This window comes from Acanthochromis polyacanthus, chromosome 3 (genome assembly GCF_021347895.1).
Source record: "Acanthochromis polyacanthus isolate Apoly-LR-REF ecotype Palm Island chromosome 3, KAUST_Apoly_ChrSc, whole genome shotgun sequence".
In the NCBI taxonomy this organism is placed as follows: domain Eukaryota; kingdom Metazoa; phylum Chordata; class Actinopteri; family Pomacentridae; genus Acanthochromis; species Acanthochromis polyacanthus.
Window position 1 is genome coordinate 37,736,654 of NC_067115.1, and position 18,631 is coordinate 37,755,284.

Below are 18,631 nucleotides of genomic sequence, written 5' to 3' on the forward strand. Positions count from 1 at the left end.
ACCCTGTAGGTCGACAGCACCGATGGCGGTCGTTGTTAACCCGGGCCTCGACCAATCCGGCCATAGACATACAGTGGGTACGGAAAGTATTCAGACCCCTTGAAATTTTTCACTCTCTGTGTCATTGCAGCCATTTGCCAAAATCAAAAAAGTTCATTTTATTTCTCATTAATGTACACTCAGCACCCCATCTTGACAGAAAAAAACAGACCTATAAGAGTGGAGGTAGGAGCACACAGGTAGACTACATCTTGTGTAGACGGTTTAATCTGAAGGAGATCAGTGACTGCAAGGTAGTGGTAGGTGAGAGTGTAGCCAGACAGCATAGGATGGTGGTGTGTAGGATGACCTTGGTGGTGAAGAAGATGAAGAGGGCAAAGGCAGAGCAGAGGACCAAATGGTGGAAGCTGAAAAAGGAAGAGTGTTGTGGTTTTGTATGAGGAAATCTGGAGTGGCAGAGAAGTATGTTAGAGTGGTGCAGGACATGTATGAGGACTGTAAGACAGTGGTGAGGTGTGCTGTAGGTGTAACAGAGGAGTTCAAGGGGGAGGTGGGACTACATCAGGGATCAGCTCTGAGCCCCTTCTTGTTTGCTATGGTGATGGACAGGATGACAGACGAGGAGAAGCTAGAGGCGTGGAGGTTTGCCCTGGAAAGGAGAGGAGCAAGACGGAGTATCTGTGTGTGAATGAGAGGGACCCAAGTGGAAGAGTGAGGCTATAGGGAGAAGAGATCAAGAAGGTGGAGGATTTTAAGTGCTTAGGGTCAACAGTCCAGAGCAATGGAGAGTGTGGAAAAGCGGTGAAGAAGCATGTACAGGCAGGCTGGAACGGCTGGAGAAAAGTGTCAGGTGTGATGTGTGATAGAAGAGTTTCAGCTAAAATGAAAGGAATGGTTTACAAAACTGTGGTGAGATCAGCCATGTTGTTTGGTCTGGAGACAGTGTCCCTGAGGAAAAGACAGGAGGCAGAGCTGGAGGTAGTGTGGGAAATGGTGTGTTTTATAATTTGCTAAGTGTGCATATTAAAGAGTTGTATTGGTTCTGATTTCCAACAGTAGCAGAACTGAAGATGCTGAGGTTCTCTTTGGGAGTGACCAGGATGGATAGGATCAGCAATGAGTACGTCAGAGGGACAGCACATGTTAGAGGCTTTGGAGATAAAATCAGAGAGGCCAGACTGAGATGGTTTGGACATGTCCAGTGGAGAGACAGTGAATATATTGGTAGAAGGATGCTGAGTTTCCCACTGCCAGGCAGGAGGCCTAGAGTAAAACCAAAGAGGAGGTCTATGGATGTGGTTAAAGAGGACATGAAGGCAGTTGGTGTGAGAGAAGAAGATGCAGAAGACAGGGTTAGATGGAGGCAATTGACTCACTGTGGCGACCCATGGGAAAAGCCGAAAGGAAAAGAAGAAGTGTAAATGCCCTGAACATGCTCCAATCTGCCTGAAACTTTACATGTATGACCAGAGTCCTGCCCTGATCACATCCATATGATGAAATACACCCCCTGTAAAAAGTTGTAGGTTCTACTTTATTTGAATGAGACAGTGTCCTAAAACTTTTGACAGGGGGTGTATATGTGTGTGTATGTGTGTGTGTGTGTGTGTGTATATTATTTTATTATTATTCAAAACATTTATCAGTCCAATGAATTTCAGTCATAATGTGTAGTTTACATCTTGTAGGCTCAGATATAACTTGAAATAGATTGAGTGCATTAAATTGCTGTGAAACTAAATCAAGTCAATTGGACATATTCCATTTTAAATCGCTCATAAAGACAATCTGAGAATAGATGTGAGGAGCCAGAAATTCACTGAGAGATGTTAGTGCACAAACTGGGGCAGACGGTGATCTATAGCAAGCGACAACTGATGGGTGTGGATGAACATTGCCAGGTGTAAATGAGGATTATTAACATTTTTTGGAAAACAGTGACAAAATATTGAACTTGTTTATAATTCATAGAGGGCTTTATCAAAATTAAAGAATCAATGAGTTTCTGCAGTAGCATGTAAGGGAACAATGGAATGAAGGACTTGATACACAACAAGTGGGAAGGCCAACAGTCATTGTAATCCAGTAAGATGGCAAACTGTGTGGAAAACTAAAGTCTTACATATTGCCATAGCAAATAGAAGGCATGGATATTGCATCATGAGAGGTGGGTGATCTTGAGATAGTGAGGGACTCAGGAGTCAAGGCAGATAAAAATAAAAGCAAGGTCATGAGAAGAAGCACCATCTTTACCAGAGGTCATGTCTGTAGCAGGTGGGAAGCCAGGCTGAACCTAGCAGAAGTCCAGACTGTAGCTTGTGGAAGGCCAAGCTAGGCTAAAGCTAGCAGAGGTCCATGCTGTAGCAGGTGAGAGGCCAGACCAGGCCAGGCTGAAGGTAGCCAAGGTCCAGAGTGTAACAAGTGGAAGGCCAGGCCAGGCAAGGCTGAAGCTAGCCGAGGTCCAAGTCGTAGCTGTCACGAATGGGAGGGTGAACCCAAGCAGCAGGCAAAACAGTCAGGCGATTGAGTTAAAAAGAGTTTAATGATTAACAAAAAATCATTCCATTAAGGAGGCGCCAGGAACTTAACAGAAAGGGGACAAAACGAAACTAGCTAAAAGGCGAAGTGGAAGCTAAAATAAAAACTAAACTAACAGGGAAGGGAACTCACTTATTGTCCGGGGAATCAGAAGGCGAGGTGGGGGACCAAGCTGGGGGAACCAGTGGCAGAGATGGGGCGATGACTGAGAAACCGGTAGTCCAGGAACAAACGGAGGAGGATGCCGAGCGGGTGAGGGATTTTGGGGTGCAGAGGGGAAGACGGAGCAGGCAGGATGTCCACGAAGGATCAGAGTCCGGATGGCGATGTGCATGCGACTAAAAGCAGCATGCAGAGTGTAGCTTGCGTGTGGCAGTCTGCAGCTTGTATGGACCAGAGTATGGCATGCAATGACTCAGCAACGAGCCGAGCGTGGCGGCAGGTTTTTATCTGTTGGTGATTGCATATTCACACCGACTGCGCTGGAAGCACAGCCACTCGTCGTTATCTTGATGAGTCAGAACACCGGAACAGGAGGGCGTGACAGTAACAGGTGGAAGGCCAGGCTTGGCCAGACTGAAGCTTGCTGAGCTTTAGCAGGTGGAAGGCCAGAAGCTATTTTCAGAAGCAGAATTCTTTCGTAATTGTAGATTTTAAAGTCTGTAGGAACAGCCAAGTATGTTCTTGGTTGTTAAAGCAAATCTTCATTGACTATTAACTTAAATTTGGAGACTTACTACACATTTAGAAGTGAAGAAATTCAGAGCAGACTGACAAACAGAGGACTGAGCTGGCAAACATCATTTATGCACCCCTATCCTCTGTGATCACCAGTTTTTATAGAAGCACATTTGTCATAACCATTTTTGGTATATAAAGGTGATTGTTCTTGCACAGGGTTCTAGACAGTCTATGCAAAGATGTGTCAATGTGAACTAAGCCAAACGCTCTATGACTTCACATCATGAATGTATAGAAAATGGATACCTTTTTTGATTTAGTACATTTAAATTCAGTATAAATTCAGAATGCCTCAAAAGCTACGTCATAGAGATTTTTGCACTTCCCAGCATATAAAGACAGATTATTGTCACTAAGTTACCTTTCCAGGGCAACTTGCCACCTAACAGCTTGTTCACATGCTGCAATGTTAAACAAGATTTTTGCCTATTTGTTCAGAATTTTCTATCAATTTTGTCTGTTTCTTCAGTCTCTGCAATGAGGTGGGTAGTGCTGGGTTAGTCTCACCCATGGTCAAAATGGCCATATATATTAAATATCATGTGCAAGATAGTTTTGTAGCAATAACTGCTTATTAAAGATAGTTTAATAGCACTCGTATATAATAGGGACACCACCTCGCGTTGTAATTGCGAGGAAATCAATTAATTAAACTTAATTAAAATTTAATTAATTTAAATTTTGATCAGTTGATCAGTCTAATATCTGAACGTCTAGAATTATCGGAAGAAGTGACCCCAGTCTGACACACAGAACGCAAAAGAGACTGTAATTTTGGTCTAAATGAAGGACATTTTTTGACTAATCTAATAACAATACAGTGTTTAATACAGTGATGAATAGAGCAGGTACATGCGTGAGTGAATAATGATGATGTGTGGGCGTATATTTGAGAATAGGTGTGTGTGTGTGTGTGCATGCGTTTGCGTGTGTATGTGAGAGTGTGTGTGCGTGTGTCAGTGATTCAAATTTGCATTTCTATCTAGGATTATGGACTGAGTAATCAGACTGCTGAAGCTATGACGAGATGATTAATAATTTGGGATATGACCGACTGGTAAGTGACGAAACGGAGTTATTAAAGATGAAATTTAAAGTTGGTAATGACATCAACCAATAGCTCAGATAACACGTCAGCTTGTCTTACTTTGTTTAAGAATGGTCACCCAAAAGTTCAGGGGCTGGGACACCGTTGCGGATGGCATGAAGCTTGGTTGTTTCCGGGAGGAAGATCGGAGCCATGCCGGTTGGTTGTTATGGCAACGCTGATGCGTCCTGCCCGCTTCAAACCTCGAGCGCCTCAGGTCTGGCTCGACCCAGTTCGGTTGGTCTCAGCTGACGGTGGAGAAGAGCGGGATGGTTCGTCTTCTTACGTTGTTGATTTGCCAAAAATAACTTGGAAAAACTGCAGGCTCCGGTTCTATCTGTCTGCGGTTCAGCCGAGCAGAAGAGAGCAAAAAAGTGGAGGAGCTGCTGCAAATTGGAGGAATAAAACTGGACCGGGACCAAATGGGTTCCTATTCAAAAATCGCCGGTAAAACAAAAATTGAGCTCTGTTTGTTGAGGTAGTGAGCTAAAAATATCTATTCTCGAAAATAGAGAAATGATTAAAGAAGTCGTAGTTAACAGAAGCCTGCTCTGTAACCTAGGTAAAGTTTCAGAGTGAAGAAAAAGGAAGAAGGCACCTTAAAATAAAAAGAGAGTCGCTTGGACGGAGTTTCTGGTAGCAGGTCAAAAGAACAAGAGAGTGGACAAAGGAAAATGGCTGTTTTTAAAGGTTTTCTCCGAAAAGAGGCGTGGAAGTGCCGGTTTCAGCCCCCTTCCCCCGTTTGAGAATTCCCCCTCCTTCTACGGAATAGAGTGGAGGCCTAAACCGAGTGAATCAAGATATAAAGACAATTACGAAATTAAAATGTGCACCAGCGGTCTGTTCACTTTCCCATGATCCTTAAAACATACTTTAAACAATCAAAGATAACATACTACCCAGTATACCAGCTAATGCAAAAATATATGAGTTATTAGTTCCTAATTAGATGTTTTATGTGCTTTATCTACTAATTATATGTGTCACGGTGCAAATATGATAACATGACATACATAAGGTGGTGAATAAACAGTTTTCATCTCTTTTCAACCTGTATAAAACAAGATTTTAGGATTAAAACAGTGAAATTCACAATACTGTCATGGCATTCCAACGTCCAAAAGGGGGCAATGTTGAGCTGTGGAAGAAATGGTGTTCGATAGACATTAAAACCGAATTACACAGTAAGTTTGATAACTTTCGATTTAAGCACAAGAGTTGGATAAAAATGTATGGTAACACCTCACTAAAGCTTTGGTAATCACAAAATCACAAAATATATTTCAGAAATATGAGTTTTAAGAAAGTCCTGTGAGTTGAAACGAGAGACAGTCTCTGCAGCCTTCAGGGGCATCCCGGGGTCATTAATTATTTCTTATCTGATGGGAGAGGCCGAGAGACGGAGCCAGAGACAGAGCGGAGGTTCAAAAGAGGGGGGGGTTTAGTTCATCAAAGCAGTCCCCCAGCAGTGTGAAACATAGGCTGTGTCCGAAATCACATACTAACGTACTACTCATACTAAATGTGACGTCAAAATAAGTATGTAGTGCGTTCACATTAGATAGTATGAAAAGACTGAGTACGCGAGAAATACCTGGATGTATACTATATCCGAAAATTTTTAAGTATGCGCGGTGACCACACTAGTCATACTCAACTGCCCCATAATGCTTTGCGAGCTATCCACCGAAATGCAAACCCAATTTTCCTGCAGAAATACCTGTGTTCTTGTCAAAAAAAAAGGAGGTTTTCTTTGTTTCTTTGATGTCCTCATAAACAAATTTACCATGTCTGGTGGATGGTGGGGATCTCTGGGCCATAAAAATCCACTTTGGGTGTTTACTTAAGGCCTCTCTGAGGAGAGAGAGCTTGTTTTCCTATGAGGTGAGAATTCCTCTGGAATGTTCGGGCCCCTTAATGTGGATGTCGCCTACAGTTTACAAGATAGTGCCCATGGCAGTCAATGGAAGTCACACTACAGTAGTATTGCAACAACAGTTAACTAAGAACACCACATTGAATAAAAAGGCATATTTCTCACATTTGAACATTTGATTTCTGTGTATGTTATGGCACTTGTAAGAATAATTAGCTTGCCTGCTTGTGATGACCTCATGACTGACACTCGCCATTTGATTTACTGACCCACCTGCTGCTGATCAAATTTATGATCTACTTACACTAAGTGCAGTGGTCACAGCTCATGAATAAGAAGTCTGGTGAGTCTTGGGCAGTGGCAGCTGGTGAATTTTTCTCTTGGGGGGGCGCACTTCATTTACCAAACCAAATAGCAGAGTTGGCAACACCGGAATACAAGAATTGATGTAAATTATGTTCACAGCCATTTGATATGCTACGAGGGTACACCTAAGCACTACTGCTGAGTCAAATAGACAATTAAATGCACGTAAATGTTACCAGCTAGTGAATTTGAATTTATCTCCCCAGTGTTTGATATGATTTGCTCCAGATAAGGTGTAACTGGTACACACAAACCCTTAAAATCTCCTTTTCTATAATTAAACAAATTAAGAATGTATAAATATGCAAGTCTATTTTTACTTCAAAAGTAAAAAAAGAAACAATTAATTTTTCCAGCTTCAAAGAGTGCCAAGTGCTTCTTCTGTCCAGCAAAATCTTTGGAACAACATATTTATATTTACATACTCAAATAAACAAAAACAAATCCATACCTGTGAAACCAATAAACATTGGGTATTTTATTAAAGAAAAAACCTAACTATAAGGCTTTATGCAGACAGTGCTTCTGTGAGCTAACTTTTACATTAACAACCTTACATGACAATGAGAAAACAGCAAATCTGCATATTTAAGATCAAAGCAATAAAAATTTGTCACTTTGCCTGAAAAAAAAAAAATACTGGAACCATTAGGCATTATACTATGTATAACTGTGCATGTGGCAAATAAACCTATCTTATCTTGTCAATGGGGAAAGATGAGTGCGCCCCAGGCCAGATATGTCGTTTCTAATCTGACTTTTTATTACAAATTATACATCTTAGTAACTCTCTACAGGCTCTATTATCCATTTTGCTTGTTAAAAACATAGGATATACATGTAAATGTAATTTTAAAAATGTTTTATTAAAGGAAGGGCTGTGACTCTCTACATGATGTGAGACAGAGGGGGCGGCGCCCTAGCGCCCTCTATTGACCAGCCGCCCCTGGCCTTGGGTTTGAATATCATGCAGGGTCAAACGGAGGAAATTCAATACCTTCTCCTGTTTTCTCACTTTTTCATTGAATTACCAGACTGCCTCTGAAAACATGTTTATTTCTCTAAATGAAGTGAATAACTTTTTTATTATAATGTATACTATTTACAATAGTATACAATACAATAACAATAACAATATGACATTACTGAAAAAAATGGTACAGAATTATTAATTTTTACATAACTGATCTCCCTGAGTGGGCCTGGGATCTTTCTGCATGGAGTTTGCATTTTCTTCCTGTGCATGCGTGGGCTTTCTCTGGGCACTCCGGCTTCCTCCCATAGTCCAAAAATATGCTGAGGTTAATTGGCTACTCTAAATTGCCCGTAGGTGTGAATGTGAGTGTGATTGTTTGTCTGTATATGTAGCCCTGTGACAGACTGGCAACCTGTCCAGGGTGTCCCCTGCCTTCGCCCGAGTCAGCTAGGATAGGCTCCAGCACCCCCCGCGACCCTAATGAGGATAAAGCGGTGTATAGAGTATGGATGGATGGATGGGTGATCTCCCTGAATACCTGATTGCTTTCAACTTCAGTTTGAAATGGTTCCAGCCATTTTGCTTACCATTACCATTCAAAGGAAATGATTATACTGTGGTGAAATGTGACTGATATTTCCTTTGTTTGGATGATGCACTACAAAGTAAAATCATTGTAATAATGTTACATTTGTCTATAATGCAGCAATGTAGCACATTTCAGTTACTAATCAGTTACAGTTACTACTACAACTAGACAAGCCCTCAGTAGAGGGCAGAACCACGCCCTACTGGCGAAAACCCTGTCCTCCCTATACAAATGATGCAATATCAATTTTGATCATCGTACATATCTCCCTTCCTACTTGATCTGCTGACCTGTAACTCCACAACTGAGCAGGGGACCTTAGACTGATCTTCAGTGCCAAGTTTGATTATCCTGACTTCAGCACTTGCAGAGATATCGGAATGGACATAGCCACATACATACATACTTACCCAGCCAGCCAGATACCGCACCAAATGCAGTAACCCCGCTGATGTTCGTCAGGAGTGGTTAACTACTACTACTACTCCTACTACTAAGCTCCATCTTATCTTAAAGACCTTATTGTACCATGTAACATTCCAGAGTTTCCAAAAGCAGAAAGTGAGGCAGAGTCTTTAGTTCCTTTGCTGTGGAATCAGCTCCCAGTTTGGATTCAGGAGGGAGACACCCTCTCTACGTTTAAGATTAGGCTTAAAATTTTCATATTTGACAAAGCTTAAATCATCAGGATCACCTGAACTGTCCCTGAGTTATGCTACTATAGGTTTAGTTTGCCAGGGAATTCTCATGATGCACAAAGCTCCTCTCCTCTCTGTCTTTTTACCATACAGTCATATGTCACCATAACATAGCACTAACTTTGTGTCTTCCCAAAATTCTGAGTTTGTTCTCTCTGCAGGTGTTTCTGGATCTTGAGCAACACATCTCTGATCTGCAATTGCTGGTCTCACCAACCTACAAAATGTTCTTTTTTTGGTTTGTATTGCTTGTCTGTTCTTCATCTGCTATCCCCACCTCAACCCCTCCTGCTATCCCTCACACCAACCATCCCCACTCTCACCCCAACTGGTTGAAGCAGATGGCTGCCTTCTCTGAGCCTGGTTCTTTTGGAGTTTTTTTTCCCCACCTGCCTAAAATTTTTGGTTTCTTCCCACCATCGTTGACTGCTTGCTCTAAGGAGTCCAAAAGCAACTTTAGATTGTTGGGTTCTCTGCTCTCTGTTTAAAATTTGTAACGTTTCTACCAAACTATATTAAATGCTGTGAGATGACAAAAGTTGTGAATTTAACTGAACTTTTTTCTTAGGCAGTATACCACACTACCAGTGCCACATTAATTTTGTGAAATGCTCTATGGACTGGTCATCTTAAACTTGTAAGGTTCTGACATAGAGCCCACAGTTTAGGACTTACTTCCATTATGCATCAGCTTATATCTGTAAAAAGAATGTCAGAGCTCTCTAATCAGAGGTAGATAGACCATCTCGACCAAGCCCTACCATTGAGTGTTAGAAATAGTTCACCATTATCATACCAATCTGCAGTATGCTGAGTTAGCTGAGCCTGTACCCTACTCTTCACAATTTTTCAGAATTATACAGTGGGTGGACCTAGGGTCAGAGTTTCTGGCAAAATAATGCTTTAATGTTTACTACTAATAGTTTAGAAGTGTTCTACAGCTTGTAGGAATGAATGAAAAGGGAACTGAATACATAATTATTTTAGATGCATATGTAATATCATCTGCATGCATAAAAATCTGTCCCATGCCTCAATTCTGCAAAAATAATTTATGCAATAAAAACAAGATGAAGATTATTGAATCCCTGTTTTGTTGTCCAGGTCACATTACCAAAGATCTGAATCACTGTTTGATCACACATAAACACTCTCCTACATCATATTTATCTTTGAAGGATTTATATTTTTAAGTAGTTTTTGTCTTTGTAAATTGTATTGTTTATCTCACCAACAGTCACATCTCCATCCGCTTGATCCAGCTGCCTACTTCGATCAGTGTCGAAAAGCTTCACTGAGTCCTTTCAAAAACGAATGAGAGATGAGTGAGGGGGAGGGAGGGTGTGTGCATGTGTGTGTAAGTAAGAGAGAGAGGAAGAGAGAAAGGAAGAGAAACAGAGGGGGGGGGGGGGGGGGGGGGGAGGAGGCGCTGCATCAACCCAGCGTACAGCAGCAACAGCAGCAGGCTGGGCTTAGGGATCTATTGTTCCCTGTTTTATTACTGAAGAGCTCATTCTCTCTCATTAAGAAGCCAGGGGGAAGGAGAAACACGGAGGAAGAGGACAGGCCAAGGGGATCTCAGTCTTGCTTGCTCAGGATTACTTCTTGGATGCACTGGTGTGGACAAAGCAGAAGCATAAAACACAAATCAGTACAGCTCTCTACCTCGTGGCCAGGCTTGTATTTTCCTCTTTGACTGCATTGGGAACTACAGTACTCACTGTATGGTGGCCATGGGGATGGCCAGCAGAGCTGTGGGGACGCTGGGGATCTTGAAAGGGACATCGGTCCCTTCTCTATGGAGGTTAGCGCTGCTCTTTTTCTCCATCTGGGAACTGGATGCACAAACTGCAGTGGAAACTAAACCCCTCTACATCTGGCAAACAGGTACGGTCCATCGCTCTTCTTTTTCACTGCCTCTTGGTCCTGGGGATGGAGAGTTGCTGAATGTCCCATCCACTACTATACTTCCACTCTTGATGAAATATTAATATGTTAATGTTTATGTAAAAAACAAGGTGTAGGAAAGCTGGTGAACTTGTTCAAAGTGTCCTTTTTGTTTATACATTGATTTGCATTTGATATAACAGTCATTTTTCATGATTCCATCATATCATTCTGCAAATTAAGAGCCTTTATTCAAAGCAAAAGTTTCTTTCTTGTCTCCTTTTTTTTGTATGTGGCAGAGGTCGATGTGCTATAGCCATCTTGCTACGGTATAGTGCGTTAATATATTTCCTGCAGTCCCTGAAATCGATGTCTCTTTGGCCCGAGGCGGGGGTTGGAGGTGTGAACAGTGTTGCCTGTCTTCTGTGCGTCCCCAGTCTGAACTGAGGTCGCTAGTACTCCCTGGCTCCTTACATTACTTACTTACATGGACTCATTTATCCCAGTTTGACGTATATAAATGATTAGAAATGGTGTGTGCACTATAGCTGCATGTGGCTCTTTTCTGATTGGGGGAAATAGTAGCATGCTGCAAAGGAGCAAGCACAAACAGTCTGTAGTATTTTAGTGCTGATGCAGGTGTTTGGGAACAAGCAGCCTCAAGGTGAATTTGTGATGTTAAAGCAGGGTGCTGTGAGAACAGTAGGAGTGGAGGCAGCTGTGCAGTACAATGCTAGGCTTCCTGCTGCTGTTGTTTTGGGTGGTGCCTTTCACCAGCCAAGGCTCATTCACTGTGAGAGAGCAGCACGTGCTCAAAAGGACACAATACTGGTGCATGGTCCAGCGAGCAGAGTGAAGGAGAGGGAGAAAGAGAGAAGGATGATAGAGAAGGACTGATGACAGCATTAGTAGGGGGACGGATATCTCTCGACCCATCGAAACAGAAGTGCCCTTTGGCGGCAACTGGAGATCAATGTTCTCTTTCTATACTGTCTCATCTCTGTGTTTCATTGGATCAATGAACTGGTTTTTCTGGGATGCTGCAATCCCCCCCCCCCCCCACACACACACACACACCCACACACCCACACACCCAACAACCACCACTCCCCACAACCACCATCACCACCCACCCATCCACCCAAATGGATTTGATCAGTGGGCATAGCACTGGCAACACAGCTCAGCCTGTAAGCAATCAATGCTTTGAGTGGAATCTTATATGTAATCTATACTGCAATCATTTGGTAGATCTGTTGAGGATATGCAGGTTGTAATTATTCTCATGGAATCCAATGGAATTTAAAATGAGCAGCATACTGAGGTTTTTGTTTTGAACTAATCAAAGTGGGAATTGCCAGAAAGGCAATCATTTATTCCTTTATTATTAAATTCTTCTGCTGTTATGTCGATGGTCATATTTTGAAAAAAAAAAAAAAACTTCTTTCAATACTATCAGTATCTTGTGAATCACTATCAGTGGCATAACGTATTTGATATTAGTGTGGATGAATAATGTGATTTTGGTGTGGATGAATACTATCATCACGCTAGCATGCTATATTATTTTATTCAGTTTTGAGAGATTGCTGTATAAGTTTATGCTGGGCTGATGATGTTCCCTGTTGCCTTGCTTCATCTGTGAGGTTAATGCTATGAATGTTGCACTTTGAGCCTGGGGGTCATCACACTGCTTGTTTGACAGTCTTTTCATTTTCCAGCAGTACGTCATCCTTCATAAAACAAACACAGATAAGATGAGCTAGAGTGATTAGCTGCCAGTGTCACTTAAATAGTATGGAAAAGTAATGATATGACGTGTGAATCATTGAGAATGTTAGCTAAGTTAATAGGGTCTAAATCCTTATACAATAGCATAATGCCACAGACTGCAGCGTTCGCATGTCTGCATGCGAACTCTGCAGTGTTTTCAGCATTGTTTTCACTAATACCATGTCCAAATGTCCAATATCAAAAAATCTATTTGTTTGACGCTGATTTGAAAATATACTGACATACAATGCAATTTAAAGAAAATAAATAAAATCAGTGACTTTTGCTTGAGCAATATATGTATGTATACATAGTGTACACACACACACACACACACACACACACACACACACACACACACACACACACACACACACACACACACATGTTTGTTTTTCTATACCGGTGGGGACTTACCATTGACTCCCATTCATATCTAACTCCTAACCCATACCCTAACCCTAACCTTAACCATCACCAAATCAATGCCTAACCCTAAACAAACGTTTTTGCACTTTTACATTTTTTATTAACAACAATGTGGCCAAGAAAACGGTGTTGCCACCCGTGGGGACCTCATTTTAGGTCCCCACCGTAAGACAAGTCCCCACCTTTATAGCAAATAGTCAGGTCAAAGTCCCCACCTGTATAGCAGAAACAAGTACACACACACACACACACACACACACACACACACACACACACACACACACACACACACACACACACACACACACACACACACACACACACACACACACTCCTGCACAAATAGGTCACATTCTCTGTTGTTGCACCCTCTCTTCACATTTGTTGTTGTTTGCCAGCTTCATTGTTCACACCATGTGCAAAGGAATGGGAATCCTATTATGCACTGTACCTCCCACCGTGTTTAAGCAGTGGAGGAGATTAAGGGTAGAAAAACCAGAGCAGATTGGCCAGACAAAGTTAACCTAGATACGATAAAGGCATGTTTATGTCCGTGTCTCCTCTTGGCCTAAGTGTGTCAGTACTTGGCTCTCTGATGGTAGTCTGGCTCACTGACAGGACCGTGGCAGTAGTGTTGAGAAGAATAAAAATTATTCATTTTTGCAAGTTCTTGTAATCTTGACCTTGAGGTGACATTTGGAGCCCATGACCATTTCCCAGATGCTTGATACAGCAATACAGTAGGCTGTCTTTTGAGATTTTTTAATAAAACGGGAATTTAAGGGTGTATAATATTTATGCAGTGACAAATTGGTTACATAGACACCACTGGTGCAAATGGATGCCTGAAATTAGCCAAAGGAGTAATGTGGAGGGGATGTGATCTCAGAAGACTGCTTTTACCAGCAATATGTGTCAGAGTACTGGGGGACAGACTATAATCTGACTAAATACACTATGGAAATATTAGTATTTAATCCATTTAATCATTCCCCGTGGACCACAACCAATGCAGATGCAAAGCAATACTGATAATACACCATGAAACAAGCAGATGGATCACACATGTACACACTAGTCCTTTACACTGCCTGCATATGTATGGATTTTTGTGACAATGTGTAATCTGGCATAGTGTAATGTTTTTTGGGAGATAACTGTATTGTTTCAGTGTTTGGAACACAAAAGCCACAGACAGAAGGTTGGGAATTAGAGTCATGTTCCTACCCGAGTGGCATTTGCATGTTCTTTTGTGGGGTTTTGTCTTCATGTCAGCTATATTGAAGACTAAGTGAATGAAGGATTCAAAGAATATTGTGATTTATTTTAACTTAGATCTTGTTTTTGTAAATTTGACCAGAAAATGTTTGATTTCATTGTGTCTTGCATGAGGCCTATGTAGAGCTGAACAAGCTACAGCAATGACTGATAGTAATTAGGGGGCAGTTGCCCTAGTCTGTTCACCAAGTCAGTTTCAGAAAGTGCCAGTGAATGGAGGCTATTTATGGCTGTATAAATCACACACACACACACACACACACACACACACACACACACACACACACACACACACACACACACACACACACACACACACACACACACACAAAACAACATAGTGCCTCTGCATTGTCCTCATGCAGTGTGCGACCTTGTTCAGACTCTCTGGTGCAGATGGTTGTGTCCATGTGGCACACAAAAGACAGAAGAGGCCTCACCTCGAGTCACATGGGGCCTGCTCTTTGTTCCTTCTCCAGTGTCTCCATTGAATCTCATCTAGCACACACTGCCACCTCCGCCCTCTCCTTCCCTTAAGGTGGCCTTTAACCTCAGAGCTGAGAGTGATCTCGTGAGCGTATAAACAGTAAAAAGGAGGTGGGGGTGTAGGGTAAAATACAGCAACCTCTCCAGATCAAGTGTCAAGTTCTTAATTCTGCTCTTTACACCGGCCATTTTAACATGGTGCAAGCGAAGTGCAAATCAACTGAATCAGATCTTTAAGCATGATACACTACTCATATTTTTTAGTGTCAAGATGCCAATGATGTATTTCATTAGAGCTACTGATCAACCTGAACCCTGACTCAAATTATATGAAAGTTGTTGCTCAATGAGGAAGAGAAAGAGAACCATGACCAACCTTATTCAAACATCAGCAAATACTTCTACTACTATTACCAATGATAATAACAATAAGTAATAATAATAATAATTATAAGTAATAATCGGTTTCATCCAGTAGCCCAGTGGTATAATTTTATTTACTCTGGCATAGAAATTGTTTCATACCTGGCAAACATAATGACACAGTTGGCCCCTACAGCTATAGGGGCATTTTCCCAGGAGTAAGTAGAGAATGAAAACGAGCTAAAAGCAGAGTGGATATTCAAGCTAAATTCGTGAGATTACAAAATATGTGACCTAACATTAATTCTAATGTATCTGCTGGCTGTGTAAAAAGGAAGCTTTGCTACTGTTTGCTACCGTTTCCAGCAATACAAGGTAGTAGTTTTTTTTTTTTGGAGTTCTGTTGAAAAAATACTGATAAATGCATTTTTAAAAACGTAAAGTGTGTTGTCCAAAATCAGAACAACAAAATAATATTGAAGTTCTGAATGCACAGCAATTTAGCATTTAATAACAGATATTTCTAGCTCATGTCAAAAGTGACAATTAAATATCAAAGTAAGTTTAGCTGTTATTAGATTCAGTCTTTAAACTCTGACATTTTGTTTTGATTGTTTCCATTATGACTACATTTCAGAATGGAATTATGTACTTTTAACGTCACTACAACTACAGTTGCAAATAGCCAATCCCGTCTCTCAAAAATTTGATTCCTATATGGCTAAACTGCATTTTTATTTATGTTTTGAAATGTATAGTCCTGCTCCAGGTGGAGGAAGGACGCTATCTCAGCTGTCTTGTGTCTCTAACGTATTCTCATTTCTCCTTTTTCTTACTTGACAAATGAAAAAGAATTTATAATCATGTAGTTTAGAATCTTAACAACCTCACAAAAACTGAGTGACTGCAATTTGTCCTGCACCCACCTCCTTGCTGTTTTATGCTTTTTCTTTTATTTCTCTCTCTCTCTCTCTCTCTCTCTCTCTCTCTCTCTCTCTCTCCCTCTCTCTCTCTCTCTCTCTCACATACACACACAACTACATTAAAACTCTCTCTCTCTCTCTCTCTCTCTCTCTCTTTTTCCCTCTGTCTCTGTCTCGCTCTCTCACACACACACACTGTCTTTTTCTATCATTGTGGGGACATACCATTAACTCCCATTCATATCTAACCCCTAACCCTTACCCTAACCCTAACCTTAACCAACACCAAAACAATGCCTAACCCTAAAGAAACGTTTTTGCACTTGTACTTTTTCCAGTAACAACAACATGGCCAAGAAAACACTGTTTCCCCCCATGGGGACCTCATTTTTGGTCCCCACCGTGACATGAGTCCCCACCGAGATAGCGTGGAGTCAGGTCAAAGTCCCCACCAAGTCCCTACCGGTATAGATAAACATGTACACACACACACACACACACACACACACACACACACACACACACACACACACACACACACACACACACACACACACACACACACACACACACACACACACACGCACGCAAGGATGGGCTTTGTGCTGAGCATGTGCATGAGTGTGCCACTCATCATTACTCGCAGTGAGAGGGCTGTCAGTGAGGGAGGAGTGCTGCTGTCAATATCCCACCTACAGGCAGGAGAACACATGGAGGCTGAGTAATTACACAAGAGTGGAGTTTGTTAGATCCAGGTACAACTGTACTGCATGACCACCACCTTCTCTGTTAAATGACAAAAGGCCAGCCCAGACAAAAAACCATGAGTTCGACTGATAAATGGGTTGAGAGATACGGAGGATTGGCTCTCCATTTGTTAATAAAGGATACCGGTCTAATGAGTGAATGATGGTCCCTTGAAGCAGCAGTGTTGTTCACATTCACAATATGAAGGGGTAATGCATGACCAATAAAAAACTCAAACATAAATCATATTTTGGAGCTTTACTGTGAAGGCCAGTCATGAAGATACTAGCAGAATTAATTATAGAACTTAACAAATCCTAAACATGGATAATTCACAAAGACACGTGAGTGTAATGTTTTTTGATATTTCTTGTATGAATGTGTAAATTTTGGCTTCTTTGCTAAAAGACATTAAAGACATTAAAATATCTTCTTATTTTCAGCCATGAATATCCAGTGCAGATTTAGTCAGAATGTTGCCATTAATTTTTGATATACCCTGACAAGGTCTGTACTGGTTTAAACTGGAGGTAAAGAAATTATCTTAATATCCACACAATCTTTAAGAGATGAAGCATCCTCTTGTGAATTTTTGGTAATTTGATCAATGTTTAGCTTTCTTTTATCCAAAGTATTGAATGATAGATTAGTCACTTTCAGCACCCCGAGGCCCTATTGATAGCAACAAATCAGTTAATGCTTTCATGAGGTTTTCATCGATAAAACAACACTACAGTGATGTGTTTTTGCCCTCAGATAAATCCTTATTTCCCTTTGGTGAACTCCTGTTCCTAGTGTTCCTTAGTTAACACCGGGAACCATGCCACAGGATTGGCCTAAGAAGCATAAAGAGCTTTTCATCAACCTGTTTCTTCCTCGCTGTGGTATTTTCTATTAGCATTCACATTGAGCTGACCCTCACTTGATACATGATCTCAAAGGCTTACAAAACACAGACATGAAAAACACAATTTAAATTCTAATGTTTATACAGACCCCTGTGTTCCCATGCTGTATACATTGTAATGATAGTGACATCACTCATTCTGTAATTTAATAATTTAAGCAACTTTACAGACCATTCACGCAAACAAATTGTTATTTTACAGACTAATTCCAGTCTGTTTAGACTTAAGATACTTATAGTAATTTCACAATGATTATGTTCAACTGTTTTCATCCAGTTTTTAAATGGCTGCAGAGAATGATGGTAATCATAGATGCTGTCTGTTGGTAGACAATACAATCGTGGTCTCCAGGGTGAGATAGTTTCTGCTCGTGTATGAGGCCATTCATCTAAAGGGTTGGAAGTGGGAGAAGATGCACTGATCAACTTTTTCTCTTAGACAGTTTGAGATTTCACTCTTACACACGTGGACAAAATTGTTGGTACCCCTCAGTTAAAGAAGGAAAAACCCACAATTCTCACTGAAATCACTTGAAACTCACAAAAGTAACAATAAATAAAAATTTATTGAAAATTAAATAATCAAAATCAGCCATCACTTTTGAATTGTTGATTAACATAATTATTTAAAAAAACAAACTAATGAAATAGGGCTGGACAAAAATGATGGTACCCATAACTTAATATTTTGTTACACAACCTTTTGAGGCAATCACTGCAATTAAACGATTTCTGTATTTGTCAATGAGCATTCTGCAGTTGTCAACAGGTATTTTGGCCCACTCCTCATGGGCAAACAGCTCCAGTTGTCTCAGGTTTGATGGGTGTCTTCTCCAAATGGCATGTTTCAGCTCCTTCCACATATGTTCAATGGGATTCAGATCTGGGCTCATAGAAGGCCACTTTAGAATAGTCCAACGCTTTTCTCTCAGCCATTCTTGGGTGTTTTTGGCTGTGCGTTTTGGAT

General features: G+C 41.1%; 1 protein-coding gene across 1 annotated transcript in view; it reads left to right on the plus strand.

Annotated features, from left to right (window-relative positions):
• The first annotated feature begins 10,298 nt into the window (after positions 1 to 10,298).
• Positions 10,299 to 18,631, plus strand: part of LOC110969180 (thrombospondin type-1 domain-containing protein 7A-like) — a 159,936-nt gene continuing 151,603 nt past the window's right edge. Inside the window, exon 1 of the mRNA XM_051945644.1 lies at positions 10,299 to 10,758. Within this exon, the coding sequence (XP_051801604.1) occupies positions 10,596 to 10,758 (163 nt within the window). The 5' untranslated portion in view covers positions 10,299 to 10,595. The remainder of the gene's footprint in view (positions 10,759 to 18,631) is intronic.